Source organism: Ctenopharyngodon idella, chromosome 22 (assembly GCF_019924925.1).
Source record: "Ctenopharyngodon idella isolate HZGC_01 chromosome 22, HZGC01, whole genome shotgun sequence".
NCBI classification, from domain to species: domain Eukaryota; kingdom Metazoa; phylum Chordata; class Actinopteri; order Cypriniformes; family Xenocyprididae; genus Ctenopharyngodon; species Ctenopharyngodon idella.
The window spans coordinates 16,908,437-16,930,142 of record NC_067241.1 but is presented as its reverse complement, the minus strand read 5'-3'; the positions used below and the strand labels follow the sequence as shown (position 1 = coordinate 16,930,142).

Below are 21,706 nucleotides of genomic sequence, written 5' to 3'. Positions count from 1 at the left end.
TCATTTTTAAACAGTAGTTGGGTTTTAACAAACGTTTAACCCAACCGCTGGGTCAAAACAACTCAATCACTGGGTTTTCCATTTTCAACCCAACTTGGGTTGTTTTTAACCCAGCATTTTTTATAGTGTACCATTCCGATGAAGTAAAAAAAATTCTAGAAAATCAAAATGTAAAGTTTTTTGAAGATGAAAAAACATAGGTTGTGTTTAAGAGATCAAGGGTATGTTTGGAATAGCATATTAGCATACTATACTGAAATATGTAGCATGTGTGCAGGTAGTGATCGATTATTTCTTTATTTCCCAGTGCCGTCAGACACTCTCCGTCATTTCAGTCAGGAATGCTCAGCTGAGGGAAGGAATGACCACCAACGCAAATTTCTATAGTCAAGCTTCTTCAAAGTTTATTGCTTCGAGCGATGCTTTATTCACAAACAAAGAATTATCATCCCATATGATACCTCATAAGTAAAATACATATAGTGAGAATAACAACTTTTGAAAAACAGCAGATGTTTTCTAGCCTTACTATAGCAAATAACATAGGAGTGTAGAGAAACTCCTACAACAGTTCATCCTGTAACCTTGAAACTCCTTCATCTGTGCAAGCTGAGAGCCTATTTACTCTTACAGGTAGGTAATTAAACATATAAATGCAAATAAAAATAAATTCAGTAGGTTAGAAATCTATGAAGGATATTTACAATGTTCATGTGATAAAAATTCTAAAACTTTTCTGTATTAAATCGGCTATATATATACGAATTTTCATGCATTAATGGCTTTTTTATAGCCAGTGTGTGAACAGCTTTTAACTAAACTTAAAAAACGAGACCTTCCACGACTTCCTATATTGTATATGAAAGCCTGTAGACTGATTTTTTTGTGAAGAACTCGGGACGTTTTTGCCGGGAAAATCAAAACGATGTGACGGTTACACGCGCTCCCGAGAACCTCCCTTCCGTTCAATAGATCCTTTTCACAGACTGTGATGACGCGTTTTAACGGTCATAAATATTGTAAATCCTGCAAAGTTTTTAATTTTAAACGTATATACATTTATTAGTATTATATAACCATTGCCGTGAGGGTGTTTCTACAGCCGCTATGGGAGTAACGGTAAAAGTGACATCTTTCTCTCTTGACTGCTGTTATCAATCGCTCTCTGTTTTTTTCCATCTTTTTGAAAGTTGTGAAAACACTATTATGTAGTTTTTCTTTTGCTATTTGTGCAAAAGGAAACAGAAATATATATTTAATGAAGTCTCTCATTCACCGCTTTACCCAACTATGACGACTTCCGCTTCTGAGAAACATGGAAATATGAAAAGGGTCTATAACACATGAAATAAATGTTCAGGATAATGCCGAAAGATATTCCATTCCAAATATAACCACATACACCCGTTAAATCAAGAGTGGTGATTAATAAAGTGAACCAGGTGCAAACAGTTCATGTGCAGGGTGGATTAAATGATGAATGCCTCAGTGCCGGCACCTGGTGTCTAACAGAGGAAAGTGCAGTGATATACAGCATGAGGTCAGCGTCGCGGTGTGACTCTCACAGTGTAGCCCTGAGGTTGAAGCACTACACCGAAACGGCCCTGCAGGTCCGGTAATGAAGCCCCTGATGGCACGCTGAAGTCAAAGCACTGCAGGAGGCGACTGACGAACAGAAAGAGCTCGATTCTGGCCAGAGATTCACCCACACACACGCGAGGACCGGCGCCGAACGGAAGAAAACTGGCGGGAGTCGCTCTTTTCCCTGAGGAGTCGAGGAATCGTTCTGTGAAGGGTTCAGAAATCAACAGGTCTGGTGCTGAAACTACAGGGAAATTGTTTAACAAACATCTGCAGCTAGAAATGAGACCCAAATAATAATACATAATATAATTTTTTTCTGTTTTAATGGTTACATTAAATTTAGTAATCAAAATGTAATTAATTGAAATCATAAAAGTCGTACAATTTAACAATTTATTGAAAATTACATTTTTAGGACCCTATTAAATCCATTTATTTTTTTCCCCAAAATTCCGTCATATTTCTTTAAAATTCCATGTTTTCTGTTTTAATTTTTCTGGTTTCTGTTTTAGTGGTTACATTTTTATTAATCAAAAAGCATGTCTAATTAAGAGACATACAATTTAACAAAATTTTATTGAAAGTTAGACAACATTTTTAGGTCCCCAAATCCGTTTTTGTTTTTCATTTTTCTGGATTCTGTTTTAATGGTTTAATTATTTTTTAATCATCAAAAAAACATGTCTAATCAATTGAATTCATAAAACATACAATAAACATGATTTAATACTTTATTATATATTTTTTTTACAATAACAGGGCTCTATGAAATCTTAATTTTTTTAATTTATGTTAAAATAAAATGTTTTCTGGATGCGTGATTTAACGCATTTTTATTATCAAAAACGTTGGTAATCATATTAAGGCATTTTAAAATGTAATCAAATGAAAATGTAACAATTCCTTTTATTTTTCGTTGCTCAATGGAGGTTCACTGTTAAAACATGGAAGAAAAAAATATAATATTCCTTTAAAATTGATTTTAATAATTTTATTTATTTATTATTACTTTGAGTAGTACATTCTGCAGTACAACAGTAATATATTTCTGTCATAATTTCTTCAAGTTAAACCAAACTTTTATTTTGGCGGCTTGTAGTGAAGAGCATGTAGTTTTCTTACCTGGTCTAAATCTGTCAGGTTCGTCCCAGTGTTTGGGGTCATGATGGATCGCCCACATGTTCACCAACACCCTGGTTCCTTTAGGAACCATGTGACCCCCCAAACTGCAGAAGAGAGGCATTATGGGATATCAAACATCTCTCTGTAAGGTGAGCATCACTATGACCAACTCACTCGATCTCAAACGTGCATCTGGAAACGCCTTATGCACTTGTTACCTTAATAACGTAGCAGCAATTGTTTTTATTTTAACCATGTGAAGCCTGACATATGAAATTACGGGGGGCAAACTGAAGGAGGGGGGCGGCGTTTTACAATTATACTAAAAGACTTTTACTTGCTAAAAAAGTCTAACGTCGAACATTTCAGAAGTTTTACACCGGTGAAACGCTTCACTGCACGAGTAACGACAAAACCGTCCATCTAATATTCTAATTATAGTTTCTCTCCGTCGCCAGGTTTCACTCTGGTATTGCCATGGTTACCTTGTGTCCTGCATAGCAACGTGGGGGATGAGGATTGGGCTGACGGGACGGATGCGCATCACTTCACAAAGAACGGCGTCCAGGAACGGCAGACGGGACCGGTCACTCAGAGACGGCGGACGGTCCCGTCCCAGACATTCGTCCAGCTCAGCCTGGACACGATCCTGCACCTGCAGCACGCACACACACACACACACACACACAGACATACACAACTTTTCACTTCAGGTCAGGTCAGGTTGTGGTACTGAACAGGACGACATGTTTGCGCATCAATATAACAGACTCATGCGGGCTTACTGTACGACTGCTGTATTAAATATTAAATATATACATATGTATGTGTGTGTGTGTGTGTAAATGTGTGTGAGTGTGTGTGTGGGTGTGTGTACCTGCGGGTGGTGCAGAAGGAACGCTATAGTCCACAGTAGTGTGGTGGACGTCGTCTCCACTCCGGCTCCAAACGCCTCCGCTGCCGTCATGAGCACGTGATCCTCTGTGATGTCATCCTCCCCACCTGACCCTTTCATCTGACCAATCAGAAGAGCGTCCAGCAGGTCTCGAGGCTCTCCAGGAGTGAGGGTCATCTGCAAGGTCAAAGGTCATGAAGATGACCGAAACATTTACATTCGCTTTTATTCAATTATAATTAAAACTCTCTGGTGTGTTCATGTTTTTCTTCGCATCTGACCTCGACGGACTGAACAGAAGAAATGAACCAGAGAAGATTGACACGTCAAAGAAGGCGGAGCCTCAGAGCCACACCCACCTATTATGAAATCGCCACGGACTAGTGGTAGTTCAGAGGTGTTGAGAAGTTCAGAAACGAACTCTACTTCGCTTTGGCCTGATTTTGTCCGAAATGACGCCACAGTAAGTGTGTGTTTGTACCTTGTGCTCCAGCAGTTTCTTGCGCAGCAGTTGGTCTCTCACAGAAACACATTCCTTCAGCTTCTTCAGGTCCTTGTTGGGGAAAATCTGTTGAAATCAAATGAAGCTAAATATACAGTGTGTGATACTGAAGATGATTCTAATATCGAAGTGAAAACTGAACAGACTCGTAGCCAGGGAAAGACGTCGACGAGTCCTCCTCTGGCGATGGTCTGGACGATGCCGACGTTGTAGTCCATGACCTTCAGGAGTTCAGGGTCGTTCGGCTGGTACGAGGAACTGAACACCAGTCTGCAGATGACGTTAGTGACGGCCCGCATCAGAACCGGACTCAGATCTGAACTCTGACCCCCGCAGGACTGGAGCTCCTCACACAGACTGTCTGCGGCCTCTAGAACTAACACACACACACACACACACACATATACTTACACAGACACACACAAATAGACACACACACACACAAGAGTATGTGCTTCAATGGAGGCATGAAAATGACCTGTCTCTACAAATCACATGATCATGATGTCACTAGTTTAATTAAACCACAATCTGAAATACTTCTACTTCATTTTATGTCATAAATTTTACGTTTTAACATTTTCAAATAGCGAGACTCTTGGCACTCTTTTTTTATTGCTTTTTTTTCCTATCCTAGTACATTTGTTATACAGTAAATTTTTTAAAAATACTGTAATGTACTGTAATGCAAAAGATTATTAATTAAACAATGCTAATGTTTGTTATTCTACCTTTAATTTAAACTGATTTTTTTTTTTTTTTTTGGTTTAAGTGTGAAATCTGGACATGTTTTTCACAAGGTTCACCCGAATACAAAACTGTTACTGTAAGTGTATGAACACAAAACTAAACTTTACCGATGGTCTGTAGTTTACTGGATCCCTCGCCGAACAGCGTGAACGAGGAGTGAACCAGCCGCCGATGGTTCTTCCACAGCGGACTGTAGTCGGCAAACGCGATATCCTTCCCACCCTGAGTCAACAGGTCAGTGGTCACCTTGACAACCAGAGAGAGAGAGAGAGAGAGAGAGAAAGAGAAAAAAGCTGCTGCTTTAAACTGACTTGAACTATTTAAAAACAAATGATGATCAATGAAAACTGCTCTAAGGTAAATCCAAAACCACGAAACTTGTTAAGAACAGACACAGGTCATATTTCACCTTAACGTCAAAAAATATATCATATATGGCAATAATATAATGTTAATAATATATTTTGTGCATGTATATATATGTAAATAATATATTTTGCATTACTTTCATCACAAATAAGCACACTTCACTTTTATTACTGCAATGTAAAAAAATATACATTCTCATTAATGTACTGCAAAAGATTAGTAATTCTGAATATAATGGTAATATTTGTTATACTGCCTTTATGCTGATTTAAATAAAAGGCATTGTATTACTCAAAAAGCACTAAAAATAATGGATATTATTATAAAGTAGAAAAATAAAGAGAAGAATGAGATTTGTCACATTACAGTAATGAGAATTTGGCTGAAAATGTGTTTAAATGTCATAAATTTTAGTGTCAAAATGCAAAAAAAATCTATTTTTTACATGCAAAATTTAATTCATGTTACAGTTTTGTTGAAAATGTGTTTAAACGTCATGAATTAAAGTCAAAATGCAAAAAAAAAATCTAAATTTTCTACATGAAAAATTTAATTCACATTACAGTTTTGTTGAAAATGTGTTTAAACGTCATGAATTATAGTCAAAATGCAAAAAAAAAAAAAAAAAAATTCTAAATGCAAAATTAAATTTATTTTACATTTTGGTTGAAAATGGTTTTAAATATCATGAATTATATTGTCAAAATGCAAAAAAATCTAAATTTTCTACATGCAAAATTTAATTAACGTTACAGTTTGGTTGAAAATGTGTTTAAACGTCATGAATTATAGTCAAAATGCAAAAAAAAAAAAAAAATGCAAAAGTTCATTTATTTTACAGTTTGGTTGAAAATGTGTTTAAATGTCATGAATTTTAGTGTCAAAATGCAAAAAATCTACATTTTTTACATGCAAAATTTAATTCATGTTACAGTTTGGTTTAAAATGTGTTTAAACGTCATGAATTATAATCAAATACAAAAAAAAATCTAAATTTTCTACATGAAAAATTTTATTCACATTACAGTTTCGTTGAAAATGTGTTTAAACATCATGAATTATAGTCAAAATGCAAAAAAAAAAAAAAAATGCAAAAGTTCATTTATTTTACAGTTTGGTTGAAAATGTGTTTAAATGTCATGAATTTTAGTGTCAAAATGCAAAAAAAACTAAATTTTCTACATGCAAAATTTAATTCACATTATAGTTTGGTTGAAAATGCATTTAAATTGCATAATTACAGTGTCAAAATCCAAAAATATCTACATTTTCTACATGCAAAATGTAATTTCTTATTCTTTTCTTTTGGTTTAGGGGTGAAATAGTCTTTTTTCTGAAGTTTTTAATGAGATTCTCCAAGTGTATGAACACACACACACACACACACACACACACTGTTCAGTACTCTCTGTCGTCCTGTACTTTACCATCTTGGGCCGTCCGGCGAACTCTCTCCCGCGCTGCAGCAGCACCTCTCGCACCAGTCCGGCCTCGCTGACCACCAGTGTGAAGTGAGGGCCGGCGTACATGCCGAACAGAGGGCCGTATCTGCCCGCCAGCTGTGTGAGGAGCAGGTGGGGCGGCAGAGCCGAGCGCAGGTGCAGCAGACTCCCCAGAACCGGCACTCGCGGCAGACACGGCAACGACACGCCGCCTTGAGAAGAGCGCAGCTGTCCCAGCATGCATTTCACCAGCACCAGCAGCAGCGCAGCAGCACAGCAGCACAGAGTCACTGAACACATGACGAACACGAAGAGCCGAGGATCAACGCCGGCTCATATAAGAGCTCTGATGGAGGGCGGCTCGACGGCACAACCTTGGTTTGGGGTTGGAGGTCACAGAAACCCTGAGGCTGTTTGACCAATGACAGAGCAGCTTTAGTTAACCGTTCACACTGTACACTAGAATCACTTCTGATGAATATATACTGTGAAATAAATATTCACTGCATTGCAAATACTTGACAGAGCCTGAATAACATTCTGGTCTTGAAGTTTGTTTTTAAGAAGAGTCGTGACCACAAAATACATACTTTAATAATCAATCAATCAATGGATGATTCTGTTTATTACAGTGAATACTTGGTTAAAGCCTTGTTTTTAAGCCAATATTCATAATTGTCTTCTCTCTTTCTTGTCCAAAAAAGCATTACCTTCCTTCAGTCAATCCAGATGCAGTTTTTGTTTCAATATGTTTTTTGTTTGTTCGTTTGTTTTGCATCTGATAGAATATAATGAAAAACTGTACAGAGTAAAAAAGAAATAAATAACTAAACAAGATACAGGTTTCAATTTCATTTCATTATAAAAATAAAAATGTAAATTATTTAATTTAATTTAATTAGTAAATATAAAGTAAAACGGTATAGAGTAAAATAAAAAAATAAAAAATAAAAATACAAGTTTCACAATTTAATTTAATTTAATATAATTTAAAAAATCAAAATTGAAATAAGTTAAATTAGTAAAAAAATAATGAATTGAATTAAATTAATAAATATAAAGCGAAACTGTATAAATTAAAATAAAAAAACTATAAAAATACTGGTTTCACAATTTAATTAAAAAATTTAAAATTTAAAATTTAAATAAATTAAATTAGTAAAAATAAGGTACAGCTATAGACTATAATAATAAAAATTATACAGGTTTCACAATTTAATTTAATTTAAAAATAAATAAAAATAAATTGAATTAAATTAGTAAATATAAATTAAAACTGTATAAAGTAAATAAATTAAGCTACAGGTTCAGCATCAAAAATAAATAAATAAATAAATAAATAAAAAATCTTATAATAAAATAAAATAAAATAAAATAAAATATTAAAATAACTTTAAGAGTAGCAGCAGGGAAAAAATCTTAAAAAGTAAAAGCACTAACCATGACTCCAGTTAACTCTCTCTCCGTCTGGTTCGAATGTATTAAACACTGATGAAGGCCTTGAGAGATCCAAGGTCTGGCGTCAGTATAAACAACAAATGTTTACTTTACCGTTCGTCCTTCAGTCTGTGAAAGAACTGTGAGGAAAAGACATTTATATCATTCATCATCACTAATACACACACACTTACATATGTACATACGAACACACACACATATACATAACACACACACACACACACATTCATATATGTATTTATATACATACAAACACATATATATATTCATATGTACATTTATATACATAAACATACACACATACACATAACTCACATACACATTCATTTATATTCATACACACACACGCACTCACACACACACAGACTGAGCAGATGTACTGACTCACTGAATAATAATTACATATATTAAAATCATAACCGTGGATGAAAACCCATTACTGACGAATGCATGATCATGATCACTGCAGCTGTCATCACTCCACTGCGATCAAACACCAAATCACCAAAATAACCTGTTGGTTTAGTCAGTGATTAATGCTCATATTTTGGGGTTCTTGAGTTGAACAAACATCTAAACTTCAGTGTTAAATTCATCCTACAGACACCAACAGCTGTACAGAAGCACACTTTACAATCACATTTCCCTCAAAAAACATACAGATCTAATCATCTCTCACTTTTATTCATCTCTCACAGGCTGATTTTGTCTCTGGTCCTCATGAAGATGTCAGAGAAGTGCAGAGACTTGACGCAGATTTATCGTGGCTTTCAAGTCATTCGTGTCAATCTCACTTAGTCAGTCAAGGACACACACACACACAAAACCACCCACATTCACAATCACACACACACACATGTGAAAGAATAAAAGCATGAGCTCTAAATATACCGGTGTGTGATGCTCCTGTGTGGGAGGAGTGAAGCTCGAGTCTCTTCTCTCCATCTTACACAACACACAGAAGAACAGCGGCACTGATCCAGGGTCAGTCAGCACTCCCTCCGGCTTCATCATCGAGCTCGTCTGAAACGCTCCGCATGACGGTTCAGTGTTTCTCAGCTGACCTCTGCAAACACTGGGAGAAAACGTCTGAATCGCTTCTCAGGGTCTCAGAGCAGCTCTCATACAACACAGCTGCACAAATCAACCTTTAAAACCACTAGAGCAAATCTCAACTGCTGATTTTTTTTGTCCTGAAATGCAACTATATTATCGCCCAGCTCTTTATATAAAGTCAGATTCATTCAAACAACAATTCAAAAGCAGAAACACAAAAAACAGCATTCAAACTTCATCCTTCAGCTAGTTTCAGCTAAAACCACCAGTAAATCACTGTCTTAACAAGTTAGTCATTGAATCATTCAGTCAAACGATTTATTCAAAACAGCTGATTCATTCAGGGACGAAGCAGAGTGAGTCGTCGTGTCATTCATTAGAGCGATTCATTCATAATGACTGATTCGTTCAGTAATGAAAATAAGACACGCGACAGCTCTACTGTTTGGTACTATTTTCGTTTCGAAAAACAGACAATATTGTGTGTAAAATGTAAGCCACCTAATAGCCTATTAACTTATTGTTTATTGAATTGTTGTATAAAATCAATTTCACATTTGCAAACGTGCTGATATTCGGGAAAACAGCACTTTTGCTCATGAACTATATTGATTATAAATATGAAAAACAAGACAGAGACTTGAGAAGGATTGTAGTTATTAAGTAATCAATTTAAACTATTTGCAAATAATATTTTAATTTAAAACATGCACACATTCACTTTTATTCGTATGTCCAATATGTAAGAACAGCAAAATGTTTGCATCACTAGATATTATAGTCAGTCGTTGAAAATTTCTATACTGAAACAGTTGTCGAATATTAAATGTTTAGCTATACATCTTCGCACTCATCTTCTGTGAAGAGTAAGCCCCGCCTACTTTGAGCTGATTGACAGCGCTTATGCAGACCAGCCTTCCAAAAGCTTTTGTCATCCTAATAATAAACACAATAGAATGCATTAGTGCCCGCCCACTTTTTCAGTGGCGTTGGTTCCGGAAGCATTTTTTCCATTAATTTCTTCCATAGTGATTTAAAAAAACAAAAAAAACAATCTTTGTTAAAGTGTTATAAGCCATGAACCAAGACAATCAGCTACGAGGAGAATCACAACATAAACTTGTATTTGAAGCAAAAAAAGTATTTGAAAATCAGAAAAAAATACAAGACTGTGAACTTAATGGTTTTAGTGAGGGAAAGAACTACAATCCCATGAAGCTTTGCGAATAGCATAATCGAATTAAAAATGATGGAGAAATATAAAACTACTCATTTAAAAATGTTGATTATAATTATAGAAACAATATATTTTAAGTTTATAGCAAAATATGCATATACAAATATTTATGTATTTTGAGAGTGTAGGGAGGATGACTCGATCACCTCATTCACAGTGCTTCATGGGAGTGGGCGGAGCTAAAGAGCTCTTTTGGCGCGGTGGAATTTTCTGTACAGCATCATGGGTAATGTAGTTTCTCACCACAAATTCCACTTTAAACATGGTAATTTTAAAAATATGTTGAAATAATGCAGGCTCACGGCTTCAACACAAGCATATACCATCTATTAACAACCTTGTATCACACAGTAGCACTGTCTAAAAAGGTTTCTAAGTTATCATTAAAAACCAGAAAATAAATGGAGTTTTTACTTCCGCAACCCAACTGCTAAAGGATATCAAATAACAAGCAACTTTATCCACATACATAAAAGTACATGAATGTTCGTTAAATTGTTCTTTAGCTATTAAAATATTCCTCACACTAAGAAGAAAATGTTCTTTTAAGAACTGGTCAATGAAGTTTCTATGCATCGCTGTGAAATCCCCCTTTATTTTTAAGAGTATAGCATTTTACAGTCTTTTCCTGCATTTTTTTTTTTTTTTTTTTTTACATGGCACATATCTGTTGTCACTCACAAGGGCTTCCCGCTCCTGCGCTGTGAAATCCGACACCTCCAGCTGAGCTCGTGCCCGCGCTTCTGCAGCTCTGGCGGGGGCGGCCGTTTATTTTTGGCGGGAATGCCTCGCGTTTGACAGCTGCCGGTACCGGGAACGGGCTGCCCCGGAGCTCTCCCACGCCTCGACGATTCAGCGCCCTGTAACGATAGAAATCTCACCAAAAAATAGATGAATCACGTGCGACAAGCTGTCACAGGCGCCTCGCGGTTATCCTTTATAGACAAAACCATGTTTGGTCTTGGTTTCCGGAATATATATACAGTATATATATATATATATTACATATACACCATTCTTTTACCGTTCTTATCTCCCCTTGCTGTTTGTACAGCTTAGTTAGGCTAGGCTACCTACAAAATGGCTGTTCAAAATGGCTGTTCAAAAGTCTTGACATTTAAGGTGTACTGCAAAAAAAAAAATAATAATAATAACTTATTCTTGGTCAGTGTCATTATAATTTTCCACACTTGTTTAAGCACCTTACAAAACGTACAGCTTAAGTTATATAGGCTACCTACATGATGCATGCTATCATCAAAATGGCTGTTCAAAATGGCTGTTCAAAAGTTTTTACATGAGGTCTTGACATTTAAGGTGTACTGCAAAAAAACTTATTCTTGGTCAGTTTCATTATCATTTTCCCCACTTGTTTAAGCACCTTGAATCGATCTGTTTCTTATTTCACAGCTTCGTTGCATTCATATTAGAATGAAACGGGCACCGAAAACTCCACCTGAGTCTCACCATCTAATAAATGAAATCTCCACGGGTGCTGAAGGCTGTTATCAAAGGGCGCCAAAGCAACTTTATGACTCATATTTGAAAGCATGGTCGCAGATGCAGCTGCAGTCCACGGATCATTAGCCGCTCTGGAGAAATGAAGCGTTACATAACACACGATAAAATGAGGTGAACTCCACGATTCAGCAGAGATGTTAATCTCAGTCACGCCGTTACCGTGTGATCATCGTTTGCATACATGCAGTGTTTATGTAACGCGCACTCGTACTGGCGACATGAACGCGCACAAACATAATAAAGCACATATTTTGACCGTTTAGATGGCATGCTCGTACACAGGAAGGCTGTGTGCATGCGTGAGCGCGCAGAACTGTCGCTGTCCGCGGTGCTGAAGGCTGATCTGGAGTCAGCTTCCCTTTCCAAAACATCAGCCCGCGCCATTAGGAAAAGGGAACAAAGTTGATGCAGATCAGCAGTTACGAGCACTGCGACAGATATTTGACATTTTCCCTGTTACAAATCACTCTGAATACAAGCAACTGTTTGCCGTTAAATGTCTGTTATATCTCGGTGTTTTTATTGTTACTGTCTCATCTCATCGTTTGAACCCTGTCAAAAGTCACCCGGGGCTCTTTCGGTTTGACACTGTTCCATTGCGAACATAATGGCCGCCTGTCATTCACAAACGCGCCTTATTTTTCCGCAATGGTCTTCAGGAAAGTCGCCGCTACGTCACGCCCCTGTGCCCATTTTCGGAGGGGAACCCCGTCACATCCTCTGCCCATATTTGGGCAGGAGCCGTCCAAAGTCTGTACACGGCGGGGAATCCTCCTGCCGACGTAGATGAGCGGTGGGCGGAGCCTCGGCTGAACCGAACAGTATAAAAGGGGGACGAGGAATTCCGGTAAAACAAATCGACGGAGACCAGAACCTGAAGGAAGCCAAACGAGCTCTCACTGGAACGACAAAAAGGGAATCCCAAAGCATTACCTTTGGAAATATTTCCCACGACATTTCTTGTGGATTTTGCTCCGTATTCAAATCGACATTATGCTGAACACCGTGGACTTCAGCGCTCTGGATCTGCTTTGCGCTCAAGCGTTTCCTCTGGAGGGACAATCAGAATCCCCTCAGAATCAACCTGATGCTGGTGAGTACATATTAACATTTAATATGATTTTTATAAAATCTGACTTCATAAAGATGCCATGCATTGCACAAAATATAAACACATATTCTGGAATTTAAGAATCAACCTTAGAAATAAAGGTTCTTTACTGGCATCGATGGTTCCAATGAAGAGCTTTGGAATCTTTCCATTCCACAAAAGGTTCTAAAATGATTATTTTAAGAACTGATCGGATTCTTTGGGGAACCAAAATGGTTCTTCTGTTGCATCACTGCAAAAACACCCTTTTGGAACCTTTATTTTTATTGTAAAATGACATGCAATGCACAAAATATAAACGGAATTGAAGAATTAATCATTGGAAATCATTAGTTTAGATGTGCTGCTGCAGTGAGTCAACATTATGTAACGCACCCTCTCCTCTTTCTCTTGCAGCTTTCGGTCTGTTGAAGCCCAAAGCGGAGCCGCTGGACGCTGGTTTTCCCGACTGCTCCAGCGACGGGTTCCCGCCGTCTCCGCTGACCTACACCGGCAGCTTCTACACGGAGTCCGGGCCGTGCAGCGCGGACGCGCTACTCAACATCCTCACGGAGATCGTCGGCATCTCCGCGGCTCCTGACAACTTGTCTCGCGGAAACGCGCTGTCACGCCAGGAGTCGCTGTTATCCACCGGGAGCTCGCTGGGATCGCCGGAATCGCTCTGCAACGACTCGTCGGATGAGTTCATGGACGCGAGCGCGCAACAGTTCTCCTACCCTGCGATTAAGAGCGAGTTTGGCAGCAGCAGCTGCAACGGCGGTGATCTTTTCGATGGCTTCTGCACTACTTCTCACGAGCCTTCAGACTTGGATGACATCATTGACTTGCTCTCTCCACTTGGTCCAGAGACTGACTCAGTTTTGGACACGTGGATCAAGCAAGAGCCCTTGGAGCAAGCGAGCTTCCAGATTCCCGCTTCCCATGAAAACAGCCTCTACAGAAACATTGCGTTCCCTGGATTCCCCTGCGCAACGACCGCGCTTGCCGACGCGCTGGACTCCCTCCTCTCCACCAACAACACGCTCACTCAAAGAAGCAAACCGCGCGCCAGAAAGGGCGAGAAGCCCTTCTCCTGCCCGATTGAGAACTGCGAGCGCCGCTTCTCGCGTTCCGACGAGCTCAACCGCCACGTGCGCATCCACACCGGCCACAAGCCCTTCCAGTGCCGCGTGTGCCTGCGCTGCTTCAGCCGCAGCGACCATCTCACCACTCACATGCGCACGCACACCGGCGAGAAGCCGTTCTCCTGCGACGTGTGCGGGCGACGCTTCGCACGCAGCGACGAGAGGAAGCGGCACGGTCGCGTGCACCTCAAACAGCGTGAGAGGATGCAGCAGAAGACGGAGCTCCTCGCCGCGTGCGCGTTCGAGCTCCAGTGCGCGTGAGCTCCAGTTCTGCCAATTCTTGGGAAGTTTATGGCTCGTTAAACGCAAGAGCAGCTCAGAGCTCCGCAAACTGGAGGAGGAAGCGAGCACCACACGTGACGTGTTGATGTGCGCGCTTGGCATGCGGCTGAAAGCTTGTAAAAACTCTCATTTATTGTCTGCAAAGCCAGGCACGTTTCCGGTGGACAGCCGGAGTTTAACTGTCAAAAGTCGCAGAGCGCAACGAAAATGTCGGAGAACGCCGATGAACCTCAGATGTTGTGTATGAAGTACCCTGCATGTCTTGATGTGAACGCCCACTTGTTTTACACTGCTGGCATGCATCACGTGATGTCCTCTTGAACTTGTTGTATTTTGATACTACATCACTTTATAAAGCACACGAGAAGAGCTCTATATATTTGTACGTTATTGATTGTAATTTTGTATTGTCGATTTTCAAGAGAGTATAAGAGAAATCTATCTTATAGGTTTTCATAAGTGATTGTATTCCACTTTCGACAGTAGAATGTGTTCGGTTGGTTCTTGGGAACCTGATGCGCTATAGAGTACTTAAAAACTTCAACATCGTAGTTGAGTTGCAGTAGCACACTTAGATGTGCAGAATCACTTCCGGTTTCTTCTGGAATCGCCGAGGTCGTTTCGATATTGTTGTCTATTTGCCTTTGGAAACTGTTCTTGTGCAATGAAACGCTGTTAAAATGCCTTGTGAATATTTGAGGCCATTGAATGTTTCAAATAAAACTTTATTTATTGACATTATACTCTGAGTCTTTATGGTGATATCTCAATTAAAACTACACACACATAAGCAAACATATTCATTATTTATTAGTGCTACTTTACACGTTACAATACATTGAAAAGAGGGTAGCATGCATAATTCAAACATAATATATCTAAAAAATAATAATTAAAATAATGGATTCCATTTTCACACAAGGAAAAAACAAAACAAAAATAAAATTAGTAAATATACATTCAAAATAAAAAATAAAAAAGTTATTGTATAAAATAATGTTTTATTTTGTAGTTTTCCTATATTGTATATAGGATTCAAATTGTATACAGGCAATAAAATAAAATTAAGTTAATCATTTTACTGTAAAAGTAAATTGTTTTTATATTGTAGCCTACTGTTTCTATATTTTAGCAATTAAACAAATTGCTGGATTACAATTTCATACAGGAAAAAATAAAGAAAAAAATAAAAGTAAAAATAAATAAAGTTGCCATAACACTGTAAAAATTGTGAATTTTTTTTTTAATTTCATTTTTCCTATATTGTAGTGATTAATCACATCAAATTTCATACAGACAAATAAATAAAGTAAGTTCATCATTTAACTGTAAAGGAACTTGTTTTTATATTGTACTTTTCCTATTGGTGATTTTCCCCTTCACTACATCTCGATCCAGCGCCATCTACTGGTGTCCAATGAAACACCGCAGAGACACAAATTCTTAAACGACACAAAAACTTCTTATAAGAGCTACTGTAGCCCAAAGATAATATATTCACCTTTATTTTGACATATTTAACGTATTACATATACTGATTTATCAACAATTGCTGCGTATTTCAATCAAACCTCCTCATTCCAGGTTCAGACCTTCAGAACCACAAGTCATGTGGACAGCGCCGCTCGCGCACAGCAGCCACGGCGGCGCGTGCCCGACACAGATGCATTTTTCTTACCTCTGTTTTTTTTTACTCTCCTCCAGTAGTCGGTTTGACGTCAGAGGCGACCGGAGAGGCTGCTCGTGCATGGACGGGCTCGATGAGTTTCGCGGGTCTGTGGAAGACAAGAGTCCAGACAGAGTGAAGGCAAGGGACGCGTCGGATGTCTCGGAACCGGTGGGTTTTACTGACGGAGTCGGTGAGCATGAAAACTCACAGCCATACTGACATGATTAATGCTGCAAATTCATTTGAATAACAGGCTGAGCTCGCGCTGCATGCTTATGGATGATGCACGTGAAGTTATTGGGCTGGGTCGCGTGCATGATGCATACACATCAGACAGATTCCGATACAAGACGAGCTGATGTAGATATGATGAGCACACTGATTCCCCTTCTATGGCGCGTGTAGATGTTTCCTTAAATTATAACATAAATGAACCTTAAATGGGAAATAAATCGGCTCTTTAAGCAGAAGACTGTGCTTTTTTATGATCGATGTGCACATGAATATTTCTAGACTGTATTTCATCATTACGGTGTTTAATGGAGCTTGACTCGGACAGCTTTTGTCTTCATCATATTCATGCGTAAATAACGCGGAGCGCGCGCACAGGGTCATGCATGAATTCCGACACGTCACTTAGGATCTTTCACACGCGCGCGCGCACACACAGTTCACTTCATGTGTGTGAATCTGAACCGGTTGAACTTGTGTTGAAAATAGAATTTGCATTGGAATGGTATTCCTTTTAATGGTAATGTTTATTGAATACATTAGAGCATTCTGGGAATGAAGTGTTCCACACACACACACACACACTTAATGGATATATGGAGAGACAATTACTGTAAACCTGATATCCTAGTAGACACATAAATTAGATAAACATATAAAGTAAAGAACAAGCATGAAAGAGATGGTGATGCAAGACATTGAAATATAGGTGGCGATGTTGCTATATAGTGCGCATAATTTATTTAAACAAGTGTGAGACAAACCTTGAACAAATACAAACACTAAAACAACACAAGGGTACCAGTGACCATCCAGGGACTCTAAACATGATCAAAGGAGAAAGTGTGAATGTAACATGAGTAACAAGTGTAGATGTAACATAGGTGTAGGTGTAACAAGTGTGACATGAGATGGGTGAGTCTAGATGTTTTCGTAAAGTGTTTTCAAATCCCGACACAACATTGTTTTGTGACAGCAGTGTTCACCATGAACTTACATTGTATGGAAGAGCAGCTGTGACATGTTGTTCCATGGGATTGTGGGTACACAATGACAGAATTATCAACTGAAAGCACAGAGATTCAATATTACTAGATGAGGTTCACACTAAAATGATAAAAGACGAACACGTCCTGTGAGTACATACAGTTACACAATATGAGAAACAATAGCAAAAGACAGAATGAACCCTGGCTGGATGCATTAAAATACACGGGACACAGAAATGGCACACTTTACCTTTGTATTCATATCTGTAACAAACAGAAACATATCGACAATTAAGAAGCACTTTAATCTGCAACAAATCATGTTTTGCCATGGAAACTAGTGTATTTATAATTGATTGGATGATACTAAAGTTACAGACGTGTTGTTTTTGTGTTCCTTTATTCTTTTGCAGGTGCAATAAGTCTGCATGAGCCTTTTTGGACTGAAATGCTTCTGAGACCCTCCTGAGAGAATTCTGAAACAAACACTCCGGATCAATTCTGAAACACTCCTGAAACGCTACTGAAATTGTTTTGAAATGCTACCCAAACACACGCTCCTGAAAAGCTATTGAAACATTGCTGAAGCACTTCCGAAACTAACATTAGTGAAAAGATTTGGAAACACTACTGAAATGATTCAAAAACACTACTGAAATGATTCAGAAACAATTCTGAAATGCTATTGAAACATTACTGAAACACTACTGAAATTAACACTACTGCAATGATTCAGAAACGCTACTAAAATGATTTGGAAAAGATTCTGAAATGCTATTGAAACTGCTGAAACGCTACTGAAACTAAAGGTACTGCAATAATTCAGAAACGCTACTGAAACATTTCTGAAAAACTACTGAAACTAACACTACTGAAATGATTCAGAAACAGTACTGAACTGATTAGAAAACGTTACTGAAACTATTTGGAAACATAACTGAAACATTACTGAAAAAACATTCTGAAATACTATTGAAACATTACTGAAACACTACTGAAATTAACGCTACTGCAACGATTCGGAAATGATTCGGAAACACTACTGAAACGATTTGGAAAAGATTCTAAAATGCTATTGAAACTACTGAAACACTACTGAAACTAACGCTACTGCAATGATTTAGAAACGCTACTGAAACATTACTGAAAAAACATCCTGAAACGCTACTGAAAAGATTCCGTAACAGTACTGAACTGATTAGGAAACACTACTGAAACCATTTGGAAACATAAATGAAGCATTACTGAAAAAACATCCTGAAACGCTACTGAAAAACTACTGAAACTTACACTACTGAAAAGATTCAGAAATGGTACTGAACCAATTAGGAAACGCTACTGAAACTATTTGAAAACATAACTGAAACATTACTGAAAAAAACATCCTGAAATGCTACTGAAAAACTACTGAAACACTCCTGAAACGATTAATAAACTTTACTGAAACATTACTAAAAAAGCATCCTGAAACACTACTGAAACTAAAACTACTGAAAAGATTCCGTAACAGTACTGAGCTGATTAGGAAACACTACTGAAACCATTTGGAAACATAAATGAAGCATTACTGAAAAAACATCCTGAAACGCTACTGAAAAACTACTGAAACTTACACTACTAAAACGATTCAGAAACGGTACTGAAACGATTAGGAAACGCTGCTGAAACGATTTGGAAACACAACTGAAACATTACTAAAAAAACATCCTGAAACACTACTGAAACAATTCTGAAATGCTACTGAAACATTACTGAAAGAATAATGAAACTATTTGGAAATGCTACTGAGACAATTCAGAAACGCTGCTAATATTTATTTGGAAACTACAGAAATGATTCAAAAATGCTACTGAAACATTACTAAAAAACCCATCCTAAAACGCAACTGAAACGACAAACATCCTGAAACACGAATGAAATGCTTTTGAAACATTACTGAAACAAACTCTCCTGAAATTATTTGGAAACGCTACTGAAACATTAATGAAACACTACAGAAATGCTCTCTGAATGAACTCGCCATGAGAGACTGGAGTTGTTCTTCGAGCGCGTGAGCACATCGTTGCAGTATGTCGACCAGCACTGAGCTGCCGTTGTGCTGCCCGACCTGTGGAGAGGCATGTGGCTTTGGAGACCACCTGTCCAGCGTCCGCTCCTGCCAGAAACTCTGTCTGAACCCAAGACGAAGCTCTGAGGGGGGACTGATGTCCCTGTACGCCCAACGAGAGAGAGATATCGCTCGTCCACTGCGCCTGGAGCTCCTGGATGCCATGAGTTTGGCAACCCGAAAGATCCTCATCCAGAGGGACTCGCCCTCCTCGGTGCTGGCAGTCGCCGTGACCTCCAGGGCCGCAGAGGCGGAGGCAGACGCCGGTCACGCCGTGGCTCAGCTGGGTGTGCCGTGGCTGGGCAGGCTGGCGCTGGAGGCCCGGCTTCAGCAGCTGGCTCTGGAGGTGCAGGAGCGAGTGTCACTCAAACTGGAGGCTCTGCAGGACGAGGTGAAGAGGAGGAGCGTGGAGGTGAGCAGAGCCAGGAGAGAGAGCGAGCGGATGCACAGAGAGAAGCACGAGGCGGAGGAGAGAGCGGCTGAGCTGGAGCGCCAGGTGGACATTTCTGTGGAGATGCTGGCCAGCCTCAGATACGAGCTGAGAGAGAGAGACGAACAACTCCGACGCAAACAACAGTGAGTGTTTAGATTAGGGATGCAATTTCAGCAAACAAAAATGCTCATTCCGAAACTGCAAAAAAATGAATTTTCGTGTTTTAGGGAAGTGTGTGACCTGGACAGGTTTGTGCGGGACACGGCATTCCAGGAAGCAAGCGCAAAGATCCGCCTGCAGCACTTCATTGAAGACCTGCTGGAGAGAGCGGAGCGGGCCGAGACGCAGCTGCAGAACATCCACGATGATGTCACTTCCTCTCACAGATACCTGGCAGGAAGCAGAGCTACAGGGTACCAGGTACAGGGTGTCAGTTTGTGCACAAAACAACTGTGAATCTGCACTCACTGTTTAATAATCTGCAAATCAACTCAGATTGATCAGTGAATGTGTTTGTGTGATTGTGTTTCTCTCAGAGGAGTTACAGCGTGTCGGGGTCGACCAGGAGATCCTCTCATCTGTCTGATCAACACTACAGGTGCATTGCTTATCTACAGTCCAACATTTATTGGAACTAAACCTCAAAAAATCTTCGGAACACGAAGATCTTTTTGATCTAAGAGCTTTCTGTCCCTCCATTGACAGCTACGCAACTACCACTTTCAAGCCCTAGAAAGGTAGTAAAGACATCATTAAAGTATTCCATGTGACTCCAGTGGTTTAAACTCAGTTTTATGAAGCAATGCTAGAGCTTTGTTTGCACTTTACCACTTTATTTACAAAATATTCATCTCTGACACACATTTACATAACGTCTAATCTCGCGTCAATACAACATGCATGAATCGTGGTGCTCTCGTGAACGCATGTTGGAGATTAATTTGAATGAGTAAAAAAAAAAATCGGATTGAGTGAATAATTCAATGACTCACTCATAAAGACTTCACTTGTTTCATTACTGGATGAATCAACGTTTTTGAACAAATCTCTTGAATGAATTATTCAATGACAATTACATGTCACTTGTTGCCACCTACTGGTGTAACCATGTAATGATACAATCTTTATTTGAAGCGTCAAGTCACTTTCGAAAGGTGATTTACTCTATTTTGATCACTTCCGTAGACATCAGTGTTTATATCCGAACTATAAACATTTATCCCAGTACTTCTGTGATAATATGAATTATTATACAACAGAAATAATGATAATGTGTGGTTGAAAAGACTGTTTGTGAAGCTGTTTCATGACAACTGCTCTCTCTGGCTCAGAACGCAGATCTAAATGTTTGTCGTGTTATTTTGTCAAAGGTTTAATAGACACAGACGAGTCGCAATCTTTTAACGATTAATCGAGCAGCTCTGTGTGATATGTGAAGGAAATGATGCATCTCTACAGGTATGACCGGAGGCAGCGGACGCTGTCGGTGGGTTCGGGCGGTTGTGAGGGTCAATGGGACAGACGGCAGTATCTGTGTGGAGGCGTTGAGGGTCCCGACAGCAGCTCTGACTCGCCCTGGCTGATCCGACACACTCACACCGACGCCGATTCAGACAACTGGTCCCTTTACACCGCAGAATCACAGGACGACACACAACAACGCACGGGCTACAGGACCTACAGCCGCACGGGTAAAGCCATACATACACACTTCCAAAGAAGTATATTACTTGAGCTGAACGGTTGATTATTGTGATTATTAATTATTCAAATACCTTTTTACATTTCCTGGAGCGAACATAAAACAGATGTTTCCCTGTTCAA

General features: G+C 39.1%; 3 protein-coding genes across 8 annotated transcripts in view; 2 read left to right on the top strand and 1 right to left on the bottom strand.

The window, feature by feature from the left end:
* Positions 1-373: 373 nt before the first annotated feature.
* On the bottom strand, positions 374-13,562 carry LOC127504550 (steroid 17-alpha-hydroxylase/17,20 lyase). Of its 5 annotated transcripts, none has more exons than XM_051879295.1 (12): positions 13,423-13,562; positions 11,097-11,275; positions 9,014-9,197; positions 8,105-8,241; positions 6,650-7,074; positions 4,961-5,099; positions 4,250-4,509; positions 4,083-4,169; positions 3,584-3,778; positions 3,192-3,361; positions 2,707-2,810; positions 374-1,786 (listed from the first exon to the last, which is right to left on the bottom strand). In XM_051879295.1, exons 5-12 carry the CDS (start codon positions 6,962-6,964, stop codon positions 1,542-1,544), a joined length of 1,515 nt encoding a protein of 504 aa, XP_051735255.1. In that variant the 5' UTR covers positions 6,965-7,074; positions 8,105-8,241; positions 9,014-9,197; positions 11,097-11,275; positions 13,423-13,562; the 3' UTR covers positions 374-1,541. The 5 variants fall into 5 exon arrangements, with proteins under 5 accessions (XP_051735255.1, XP_051735256.1, XP_051735254.1 ...); XM_051879296.1 differs by lacking the exon at positions 13,423-13,562 and adding an exon at positions 11,883-12,622 and having other exon boundaries at positions 9,014-10,114; XM_051879294.1 differs by lacking the exon at positions 13,423-13,562 and adding an exon at positions 11,883-12,622.
* Positions 12,805-15,194, top strand: egr4 (early growth response 4). Its single transcript, XM_051879299.1, has 2 exons — positions 12,805-13,029; positions 13,444-15,194. The coding sequence occupies exons 1-2, from the start codon at positions 12,930-12,932 to the stop codon at positions 14,430-14,432; spliced, it is 1,089 nt and encodes a 362-aa protein (XP_051735259.1). The 5' UTR covers positions 12,805-12,929; the 3' UTR covers positions 14,433-15,194.
* A 960-nt stretch (positions 15,195-16,154) lies between these two features.
* Positions 16,155-21,706, top strand: part of si:ch73-290k24.5 (F-box only protein 41) — a 13,577-nt gene continuing 8,025 nt past the window's right edge. The window contains exons 1-5 of one of the 2 annotated variants that reach the window (XM_051879290.1): positions 16,155-16,290; positions 17,756-20,025; positions 20,110-20,302; positions 20,419-20,480; positions 21,341-21,573. In XM_051879290.1, the coding sequence (XP_051735250.1) occupies positions 19,412-20,025; positions 20,110-20,302; positions 20,419-20,480; positions 21,341-21,573 (1,102 nt within the window). In that variant the 5' untranslated portion in view covers positions 16,155-16,290; positions 17,756-19,411. Of the gene's footprint in view, positions 16,313-17,755; positions 20,026-20,109; positions 20,303-20,418; positions 20,481-21,340; positions 21,574-21,706 lie in introns of both variants that reach the window. The other variant, XM_051879292.1, reaches the window with a different exon arrangement.

Excerpts from the sequence above, each read along its gene's own strand:
- LOC127504550 (XM_051879295.1), bottom strand. The coding sequence starts at position 6,964 with ATGTGTTCAGTGACTCTGTGCTGCTGTGCTGCTGCGCTGCTGCTGGTG. Across the intron at positions 5,100-6,649 it reads TCGCCGGACGGCCCAAGATG|GTGACCACTGACCTGTTGAC; the intron begins GTAAAGTACAGG and ends CTGGTTGTCAAG. Across the intron at positions 4,510-4,960 it reads CAGTAAACTACAGACCATCG|TATATGTGTGTGTGTGTGTG; the intron begins GTAAAGTTTAGT and ends TGTCTGTGTAAG.
- egr4 (XM_051879299.1), top strand. The coding sequence starts at position 12,930 with ATGCTGAACACCGTGGACTTCAGCGCTCTGGATCTGCTTTGCGCTCAA. Across the intron at positions 13,030-13,443 it reads TCAGAATCAACCTGATGCTG|CTTTCGGTCTGTTGAAGCCC; the intron begins GTGAGTACATAT and ends TTTCTCTTGCAG.